At 38.0% G+C, this 11,205-nt stretch overlaps 1 protein-coding gene across 1 annotated transcript; it reads left to right on the top strand.

The window, feature by feature from the left end:
- The first annotated feature begins 5,352 nt into the window (after positions 1-5,352).
- LOC110537240 (LIM/homeobox protein Lhx1-like) lies at positions 5,353-11,100 on the top strand. The gene is made up of 5 exons (XM_036937252.2): positions 5,353-6,116; positions 7,321-7,544; positions 8,085-8,359; positions 8,939-9,104; positions 9,482-11,100. The coding sequence occupies exons 1-5, from the start codon at positions 5,947-5,949 to the stop codon at positions 9,853-9,855; spliced, it is 1,209 nt and encodes a 402-aa protein (XP_036793147.1). The 5' UTR covers positions 5,353-5,946; the 3' UTR covers positions 9,856-11,100.
- Positions 11,101-11,205: the final 105 nt, after the last annotated feature.

Raw genomic sequence — 11,205 nt, 5'->3', positions numbered from 1 at the left:
TACAAATACTGTGAAGAGATACACACAGGCACACGCATACGCACACACGCTAGAACACACACTCTACACATGTACATTGTAATATTGTTGTATGGTGGTGTTATACACTTTGTAGGGTAGATATGTAGTTGTGTAATTATGGTGTATGATGTACTGTGTTATCTTTTGTTTTATGTGTGATGTAAGTGCCTTAATGTGTCTGGACCCCAGGAAGAGTAGCTGCTGCCTTGGAAGCAGTTTATGTGGATCTCTAATAAATAAAAATACAAGTAGACTGCAAATTGACCGCAACAGATATAATATTTGACTAAAACATAATAATTTCAGACCTTGCTTACATTCGTATAAGATCACGTGTTTCTCTATTATAAGTGGAAGTATTTGAGAACAGATTTCCTAAATTAAAATCACTTGGAGCTGATTTTCTGGTGTTTTTACAGTCTTTTATGTCCAACAATGAACATTCTTTTGAGCTAGACAAGGCTACATGATCCTCAGCAGAATGGAAAATGGATAAATGGATAATTCATGGAAAATGCCATTACCTACCTATTGTAGTTAAGTAGGTAGTATTGAAAATATTTTGTATACAGAACCACATGGTGGCTAGCAAATACATATTTTACAACATCAGCTCACACTGTATCAGACACTCTCTCCCACCAATTCGGTAACATTCTCAGGGAGAAAGAGTAGTGTGATAGGGACAGAAACAGAGGGGAGAAAGAATTCTTACTTACTCTACTGGATATATTAGAGCAGGGGTCTTCAACCATTTCTTTCCCAGGGAACCCCATCCTATGTTATCATCAGGTGAATGATAATGGCAAGGAGAAGTAATCAACATCTTAAAATGAATAGATTTGGTAGATAATGTTTCATTACTTTGACCTCCTCACATTAGAACTGGAAGAGGAAGTGTAAACTCTAAGCCTATTAGCTGGAAAGGTAACGGCAAAAACATTTCCGCTAAGAGCAGCTGTTAAACAAAGGTTAGCCATGTGTTAGAAAAACATAAAGTCCAAGTCAAGAAAGCTTACCAGCAGCGAGCGATACTTACTGCACTGGTAGCCTATTCGTGGGTGCTTTTTCAAAGCCTATGTCAGATACTTCAATAAGCTTAATTGGCTCCAATTAGTCATTTGCTCAATATTAGGAAATAAAGTTGACATTAGAAAGAAGATATTCTCCTCTTTTCTACTGTGGGTATGTAATTCAAAATGTGTTTATTCTGTTGTTACTAGAGATATTCATAAAAACATTGAAACATTTTTTGATATACTTTTCCACGGTCCCACTGCAGTAACTCCGATTGAATACCCCTGTAGTAGAGAAATTCCCTGGTGAAATAGAATGACCAGAGTGGTACAGGAAAGGAGGCTTCGCTCACTGTGGGGAAGAGTCTGATTATTCCTAGTAACAGTAACCTACTATGATGCAGAGTTTTCTACAGGGGCAAAGGAGGGGCAACATTAGGATTCTAGGAGGAGTGGAAAGGGTATTGTAAGAGGGTAGAGGGGTATGGATGGGAGAAAGGTAGTATTATTGGGCTTTACGATGCAGAGAGATCGGTGTCTTTCAGTTTGGTGGAGAAGGGGGAATTTTGGAATTGAACAACTTAGTAGCCTAAATGTACACTGAGTATACCAAACATTAGGAACACCTTCCTAATGTTTAGTTTTGTCTTGCCCATTCACCCTCTGAATGGCACACATACACAATCCATATCTCAATTGTCTCAAGGCTTAAAACTCCTTCTTTAACCTGTCTCCTCCCTTTCATCTACACTGATTCAAATGGATTTAACAAGTGACATCAATAAGGGATCATGGCTTTCACCTGGATTCACCTGGTCAGTCTATGTCATGGAAAGAGCAGGTGTTCTTAATGTTTTGTACACTCAGTGTATATCTTTGTATATAGTTTAAATGTAGACCTTTATTTTTGATGATATGTGTTCATCAACAGATCATTCGTGGGAACAGGATCTTCATATCTTCATGAATAATACTGCATTTGAAAGCATACAAGAACTGCATGCATTGCGTGTTTTGGTACTTAAAGCAGGTCTGACAGCCAGGTCTTTCCCATCACCCTCTGCTCAGGCCTGTTCTCTGCCTGCATCTCAAATCTATTCAAATATTAAGTAACCAGGGGAACAACAATGTGTTTGAAATGATGGGGCCTATGTGTACTGTGTTTTGGGTGATTTGTAGATTCTCACAGCCTCTGGGTATAGGATAGAAGAGGTAGACTTCAGCCATCCATCAGCTACAGCCAGATTGTCATTTGAATAGACGCTGTGTGCAAGGGATGATTGGTCCAAAAATAGGAAACATAAATTAACCCATTGGTTATATTAGTAGGGCTAAATTAAACCTGCGACTGCAAGAAAAAATATTTTACACGGGCATGAAAATAGTTATCCGAAACGTCTATTTTAATTTTAGACTATTAAATATTAACTGCTGAATTTGTAAACCTGTTGTGTATTCAAAATTAGGCCTATTCTATATATTTTTGTATGGCGTGTGTGTGTGTCTATGTGTGTGTGTGCGTGTCTGTGAGAATTACACTATCAATTTACATCCTTGATTTCAAAATGCATTGGCCTCGCACATGCATGGTAAGGACCCTAAATAAGGACCATACGTTATCTCAATGTGCGCAGGGCAGGGACTACCGAGTTTTGCTTATGCATTAGCCATTCTTTTCATCTGCTTGACATATCCCCAACATAAAACCGTAAGGCGGTGGTGAACTATCTCTCTCCTGGCGAAAGCAAAGCGTTGCCTCTCTCCTGATCTATGTGCTATAAAATTAAACACGTCCACCGGTGGTGGCTCTATCTTCAACAAGAGCTGCACTTGCGCACACAAAAGGCTATGAAGACAATCAGACGAATGTAATATATTGTGGTGATTCTCATGCGTGAGCCACCCTATAATCTACTCAAATGAAATCAGTTCTCTTTCGGCTCTATTTTTTCTGAAGACTCAGTGGTTGCTATGCAAATACATGTTTTTTCCCTCGCGGATTTAATTAATCTTAATCTAATTTTCCAACCCGATTTTTCCCCCAGTGTTATGATACACTGTATTTGATCAATTTAAAGGCTTAGTGCAGTCAAAAACGATTTCCCTGTGTTTTTAAAACATATATATATTTCCAAACTATGAGGTTCTGTGTGAAATTGTGAAAATTATGATAATGCAATTTTAGTGTAAGAGCTGTTTAAATGAGTTAATAAAACAAAAGAGTTCCAAACCTTTCTGCCAATAACACATAATTTTCCCCTCCCCAGTTAGGCCACTCCCAGACAGTCCTAGCAAAAGTATTGCTTTAGAAATGGCTCTTTTTGACCATTTTAAGGAATTGTTATCCAGAAATTATTTGACATTGAGATAAAAATGGCTCACCATGGCCTATAAACCCACTGGGTACACACTGGTTGAATCAACGTTGTTTTTGCGTCATTTCAATTCAATTATGTTGAACCAACGTGGAATAGACGTTGAACTGACGTCTGTGCCCAGTGGGAAGCCTACTTTGCACATATACAAATAAATAAATCATATGAGGAGCTGGGCCTACAAGAATAGACCTGGATTTATATTTCAGAGTCTGAATGGGACTATATAACAACAGTTTCAGTCGTCCACACGGTTGATTGTTTATACATTTCCCCGGGCAACTGATATCAGCGGCACGCAGAGCTGTGGCCGGTGGGAGAAAATGGGCATGAAAATCCGCTATCTCCATGTTCCCAGCCCCGAAGACTGTCCCAAGTGCATTGCCCACTGCGCGATACTATCTTTCAGGGAGCGCCTATCGCTAGACATGATATTATAATGATTATCCTTGCCCTTTCACCCAAAATGTAGAATAAGCGCAGGGAAACATTAATCTATGTAGAAAGCTTGTATTCAGACTTCCCAGAGCCCTTCCCTCCCCTCATCTGCAGATGATGAAGTCATGATGATTTGTCATTTCTGTCACGGCTCCACAGTCTTATTCTCAGGTCTACTCTTTCGCTATGTTGCTTTAATACAGTATTATAACAATACCCTTTGGAAAACAATGTAGTAAAATGTAGACCTGTATACAGAGTAGGCCTAAATAGTGAATAATAATTTACTATAATAATTGACAAATTGTTATAGTTGTTGACAAGGTTATAACAATTATGTTAGTTCAACTCTAGTTAGCGAAAATATAGGCTACTCTAAATTATTAAGACATCAAAACACAGTCATAAGTAACCATGTACATTTCCGGAGGTTAAAATTGTTTTATTCTATGAAAAACATCCAGTGTCAAGTTTTTAATGTCACATGCACAAGTACAGTGAAATGCCTTTCTTGCAAACTCAAAACCAACAATGCAATAATCAATAACAATGTAATACTAGACAAAACACACACGAGAAATAAGAAGAAACATTGAGAACATAATAAGGAAATAAGTAAGCATACCATATACAGGGCCAGATACTATTACACATGCATATTGTCCTGTTTGAAGTTAAGAGCCATAGAGTGAAAACTAAATTAAGACAATTCATTTAAAAAACATTTTTCGTGAGTTTTTAATGTCTGTCAAAGACATCCAAACGAATTCTTAATGTGCGTTTAATAGCCAACTTTTGTAATTATAAAATATATGTAATCTTCATCATCATCATCATCGTCCAAGTCTGACCACATCAAACTCTATAATTGCAAGTTAACCTAACTCTGTCGTTTTGCATTGCCCTTCTTCCACATGTGAGGGTGGTGGTTTCCGTTCGAATAAAGTGTGAAGTCAGTCACATATTCTCCGTACGTTTCTCAGTGAACTATCTAAATATCCATGCATGTGTCAGAGATGCATTTCCGTTTGATTAATCGATCTGTGAACTTCAGTGCGTCCGTGTCATTCACTTTCTCTCCTCTCCTAAGAAAAAATGATATAGGAAGGCCTAAACATAATGATAGCCTAATAAATTATATTTCCAATTTCAGATAAATAATGTTAGATGTAAACGAACTTAGTTCCCTCTGCCAAAATGACTGTAAGCTACAAGAAAAGTTGTTGTTTTCATGAAATACTGTACCTTATTAAAGAGACCCTTGCTCCGCTTCGACCTGGAATATGTTATATACCTGCTGTATCGAGTTGGAATGTACGAGTTTCTAAAACAATTCGACAGTTTCAAAGATACGAGGCAATAGTCGTTCTCTGCTCCCTAGTCCTTAGTGGGTCCGTCGGGCAAGTTTAGCGGGCATATTTAATTGCCACTCCAACAGCAAGCTGCTGATAGGTGTCGATTCAACATGACGTCAGGAGGCTCGTAATAAGGCTAGCTCGTGCGCTTTCAGAGGTACGGATACTGAATCTTGGACTAAAGAGTGCATCATACTCGAAGAATAGAAGGATTATGACAGAATCGACAAGATATTGAACAGATTTTTGTCATATTTGTGTTAACTTTCAACTTTGGCAATAATTATTTGGCTGTGTGGCAGTTATGTATTCGTGCGTAATTGTAGTGGCATGATGCCTTGTTCAGATACACTAAATCATTAGCCTACTATCGCACCTCTTGGCTCATTTTGATGGACAAGCGGAGGCCTTGCTGCTCTCAAGTTTGCATTCTTGCTTGTGAAATGTATTCACTTTGATAAGTTATTTGTTCGTTTTCGTTTTTTTGATACCATTTTTTTTAGCCAAGTTTTGTTCTGTCCATGCAAGAGGAATGCAATAATATTTTTGCTCAAGGGATATGATGATGCTAGCTCATTGTTGAGAGATTCGTCTGGATGAGCTGCATCCTCTGGATTGTAGGAGTGGACTAGAGCAGGTCATTCTCTAAACCAACAAAGCGACCAAGGAGACAGACACATCGCTTTGGTTTGGGACAAAAAAAGAAAGACATTGACTTGGAATAGCTGGAATTATCCAAATATGGTTCACTGTGCCGGCTGCGAAAGACCTATTCTGGACAGGTTTCTACTCAATGTTCTGGACAGACCATGGCACATCAAGTGCGTACAGTGCTGTGACTGTAAATGCAATTTGACAGAAAAATGTTTTTCACGGGAAGGGAGGCTGTACTGCAAAAACGACTTTTTTAGGTAAGCATGCCTGGGCACATGCCTTTCAATATTGTGCGGAAGAGCTTTAGCTTCTACTGGGTATCCAATTAAGCAGAACTATGCAAATGTACAACAGATTATGTGAAATGCAAGTTTTATAATTATAAAATTATTTTGCAAGATTTTTTATATTTTTTTGCAACAGGGGTATATGCCTGGTGTCAATTTTGTTTAATCTATCCTCATGAGCGACATAATTTGAACAAACCAGATTATGAGTGGTGATCCAGGAAAAGATTATACATTATAAGCATATATCACCATGTTCTGTGACGGATTAAAGAAAAACGTCCTTTGTTTACAAGGAAAGGCTGTCAAACAAACCGCGGGGATTAAAATTATGCCAGGATTCTTGACGGAAGTGTATTCTGCGTTCAATCAGTCGGCGCACGACCGTTTGTTTGCTGAGACTCTAGTGAAAATGTGATAAGTGGATTTGAATAATAAATCATCTTGAGAAAGCCCACACTGCAATCACAGAACTCCAGTCCACACGTTTGTTAACTATTTAAATACACAACTATTTACATAAATATAGGCTACATTGAAAATGTAACTGTGGCTTTGTAATTTTCAAGCATTAAATGGGATATATTTCAATAATGGACCGTTGTTTGATGCATGTTTGACTTCTCTCCATACAATAACCTAATAATAAACGGCGTGGCCTTTCTTGAATTATAGTTTTAGGTAGGCCTAATAATAGTTCTACAACACGTAAACCTATGCCTAAATATAAGATACATTTATATGTATTTATAAAAATTTATTTAGCCTAAAAAACATAATTATTATCTTATATTTATGGTTGCTAAATAACTGGTTATCTGTGTGAAATTAATATAGTGTCGGTGAAGCTAGTGCAGGCCCAACATCCGTGTAGCCTGTAATTTCCAGATTCACAAACAAACTTGAAAAGAAAAAGCATACGAAATTGATATATATATATTTATATTCACTTGGAATCATCCAAAATATATTAAGCATCAAAATACTGAAAATGTAATATTTTGCGTCATGAAAAACGCGTATCCCTTCGTGTAAACATCTATAATGTTGCCAATAATGTTTTCATGTTATTGGTAATCTGATGTGAATATTTTCTGTGGCTATTTGCTGCTACACTGTCAACCCTGTTTTGTTTGATCAATGATGGTATTTATTTTTGCTTTCTTTCTTTTAGGAGATTTGGCACAAAGTGTGGAGGTTGCGCCCAGGGAATCTCGCCCAACGATTTGGTTCGAAGAGCAAAGAGCAAAGTGTTTCACCTGAACTGTTTCACGTGCATGATGTGTAACAAACAGCTATCTACTGGAGAGGAAATGTACATTTTAGATGAATTTAAGTTTGTTTGTAAAGAGGACTACCTAAGCAATAGCAACGGAAAGGACACAACCCTCCTCTCAGGTATGGAACATGACTTGAACCACATCCCAATTTTCAACCATAAAGCGTTAATATATATATGTATATTCTATATAATTATATAGTCTCTTGTGAATCATTATTTTCAAATTTTTGCTATTGCTTTATATTCCATTTCTAAAAAATGTTTTTTTGGGGGGTGGGGAGGGGGGGGGGGTGGGGGTGGGGGGGGGGGGGGGGGGCGGCGTGGAACAGTTACGATAACAGTATCCTGATAGGTTCAATAACAGTACAAATCTAAACAATGACCTTGATGACGATTAAAATATTATTATAAGGATTAGAATTGATTGTTAATTCATGTTATCATCACCAATAATAATATGTCTAAAGGTAGTCGGCTAATATGTCTAGTGCATAATACTAACAATGACAATATTAATTGGCCCAATAGTAGCCTAATAATACTCTAATGAAATGTATTCTTGTCGATTATTTTTTGTATATTCGTTCATGAAGAGTATATAAAGACATAAGAATAGATTTAAAGTAATTTCATTTCATGTTTCTTTCATCTCACAGTCACGACCTGCAGTGACCCAAGTCTATCTCCAGATTCCCAAGACCCACAGGATGATGGTAAAGATTCGGAAATTGGGCCTTTATCCGATAAAGAGGTGGGTAGCAATGAAAACGATGAGCAGAACGTAGGGGGGAAACGACGTGGGCCTCGAACAACTATAAAAGCCAAGCAACTTGAGGTCCTCAAAGCTGCTTTCACGGCCACGCCAAAACCCACAAGACACATTCGAGAACAGCTGGCGCAGGAGACAGGTCTCAACATGAGAGTGATCCAGGTAAGAGTCCATTTCGCTTACGTCTGTATCACATGAACAATAAAAAAAGGTTATTTTCAGAATTATTATACGGGTCTGTGAGAAAGTATTTTCAATTCAATGGCACCTAGGTCAATAATGGCAGATGGCAAGATATGCAGATTGCTTACCACGAAAGTGGTGCAGAAGCAGATATTGTCATGACTTCACAATGTTTTCACACCATGACCTCTAGGCTATCTATAGTCTATACACATCAATGCAAAGGTCTTTGTTTTCTCATTTTGAAAATAGCGGCTAAATGTTGGACTCTTAGGCTTTAGCATATGTTACGAGAATGTGGCAATTGTGGAATAAAAGAAACATACGATAAACTGGGTTAAAGATCATTAAGCATTTGACAGTTGAGCCAAGGACCCATTTAGAGGTATAGGCCTATAGGCTAATCACGTTATGGTTATTAAAAGGGCATTTCACAACATGTCATCCGATCTGGGACCTCGAGATGCTGCACACATTTCTGATGTACAAAATAAATATTTGACCGGGGCTGAAAACTCAATTTCAATCAGCCATTTCCATGTCATTTGTGGTGTGCAGGTTTGGTTCCAAAATCGTCGGTCTAAAGAGCGGCGCATGAAGCAGCTGAGTGCACTGGGGGCGAGAAGGCACTCGTTCTTCCGCAGTCCAAGGAGAATGAGAACTCTGGTGGACCGACTCGAACCCGGGGAGCTGGTCCCCAACGGCCATTTCTCATACTATGGTGGTAAGGTATTTTATATTCACCATGGTTCACCCAAATAACACATTTGTGTTTTAAAGATCATCTGAAATGCATTTTGAATATGAGCGCCATGCACAGGCCTTTTTACCTTATTTAAATTCCCAATTTCCCTCATAATTCACAGGTGTTTTATTGCATAAAAAAAGTCAAATTACAATACTGTCATCCTCCAAATAACTATTATGTCAAATTAACCCTTTATACTACTGGAAATGTAATAGTTGTACTTTTTTAGTAATTTAAATGACATTCCTATAGTTGCATTGTCTTGTACAAGACTTGTACAAGACATTTTGTCAAAGTTTTTATTTTCACCACATAAGCATTTCCCATAATAATTCTGGTGTATATGTTTGTAGATTATCAGAGTGAATACTATGGACCTGGAGGAAATTTTGAGTACTACACCCAAGGCCCCCCCTTGTTGCAGGCCCAGACCCCAGTGGACCTAGGCTTCTCCTCTGGCCCCGCTGGCACCCCTTTAGGTGGTATGGACCATCACCTGGCTGGGCACCACCCATCTGGTGAGGTGCAGTGCTTCACTGACATCATATCTCACCATCCAGTGGACTCGCCTAGCCCCGAGCCCAACGGACCCGGGTCAATGCACAGCATCTCCAGTGAGATGTGTGGCGTCAGCACACCCTTCACCTCACTGTCCATCAACGGCAGTGGATACAGCAACCAATTGTCACACCCCTCCTCAGAGATGAGCGAAGGCACTGTCTGGTAGCCCACAGGACATTATGAAGCCAAGGCTAACTATTGACTTAGGAGGCAACTGAAGTCCTGAGCGAGTATCCCTTTTACTTTATATTATTTATTTATTCATCAATTAATTTATATATAATAATATATACGCATTTAATTTATTACTTGTCTCTAACTACCTTTACTGCTGTTTTGATTGTTGCAGTTTTATTTAAAGATTCCCACAGTAACAGTGTAGACTCTAAAGCAGTCATATAATGGTGAATACTGTACAAGCGTTCAGCAGAACTTTTGCTTTAGAGGGTCTACCATATCAAATGATAATGATTTTTTACCTAAAGCTTTTATGATGGCTTTGGTATTCGTGCTTATTTCTAAATTTGTTTTTGTTTCTCTGTATATTTCTGTGTTTTGCCAAATCCTAGAGAGTTTGCCTTCAAAAGGAAAACTTTAAAAAGTTGTATAATCTTTTATTTAATTGAAAATAACTTGAATTTGAAGAAGAAGTCAACCTTCTAAAAATCTATGGACAATGGTTTGAGGTGGACACAGTAGAACAGTCAACTGTTTACGTATATATTTACAGTACTTCAGGGGTTTGAATATGAGCATTGTTTGAAACCTCTTGATTCAGATGTGAACATCGTTCAAGCAACAAACCAAACTTTTGTATTTATTCTATTTATATTATGGTCATGGTTCCTCACTGTGCTAGATTGTATTATTGTGTTTACTTCGAAGAACATTTAAAAACACAAATAGACAGTTGCCAAATAAGGATAAAAGCACAATTCGTTAGTGCTTTGCGTCATCAATTGCTAAACATACTACAAGAAACATAGTAGCATTTTTAACAGAATGTGTTAAATTATAGTTAATTATATAATGAGGCTGTCTTTTGTTTCTGAAAGGCTTTATTTTGTGTCTTTACATGAAAGTCCAAATGATTAAACATTGATGGTCAAATATGTTACCAGCAGCTGCTATATTCTTGAAATATCAACTCTCATATGATTATGTGACCTCTAGTGCATATTAGACCATTCACTGTATAATAAAACATGTACAAAAAAACTGCAAGCTTTTTTAACGATAAAGGGGTGGACATTTTTGGGTTGAAAAGATGGACGCTACTGTTCTTTCCTCACTCACTTCTAACACACCTTCTGCACACTTCTTGATTTCTAAACAGTCGACCTAAAGTACAGTTTACCCAACTGCCCCTAGGCCCTAGTGTTACGTTATTTAAATCCCTGACATTGGGTGTGTCCGATGAACAGAATCCACGCACTGATTAGACTACAGTACACAGAGGGCCACATCCACGCCGACAACGCTACTCAGCTCTCCATCATCAGATACATTGACATGA

The sequence above is a fragment of the Oncorhynchus mykiss genome, chromosome 12 (assembly GCF_057628025.1).
Source record: "Oncorhynchus mykiss isolate SJ-2025 chromosome 12, ASM5762802v1, whole genome shotgun sequence".
In the NCBI taxonomy this organism is placed as follows: Eukaryota; Metazoa; Chordata; class Actinopteri; order Salmoniformes; family Salmonidae; genus Oncorhynchus; species Oncorhynchus mykiss.
Note: the sequence above shows the minus strand (reverse complement) of the source record. Positions and strands in the feature narration are given on the sequence as shown.

Excerpts from the sequence above, each read along its gene's own strand:
- LOC110537240 (XM_036937252.2), top strand. The coding sequence starts at position 5,947 with ATGGTTCACTGTGCCGGCTGCGAAAGACCTATTCTGGACAGGTTTCTA. Across the intron at positions 6,117-7,320 it reads TGCAAAAACGACTTTTTTAG|GAGATTTGGCACAAAGTGTG; the intron begins GTAAGCATGCCT and ends TCTTTCTTTTAG. Across the intron at positions 8,360-8,938 it reads TCAACATGAGAGTGATCCAG|GTTTGGTTCCAAAATCGTCG; the intron begins GTAAGAGTCCAT and ends TGTGGTGTGCAG.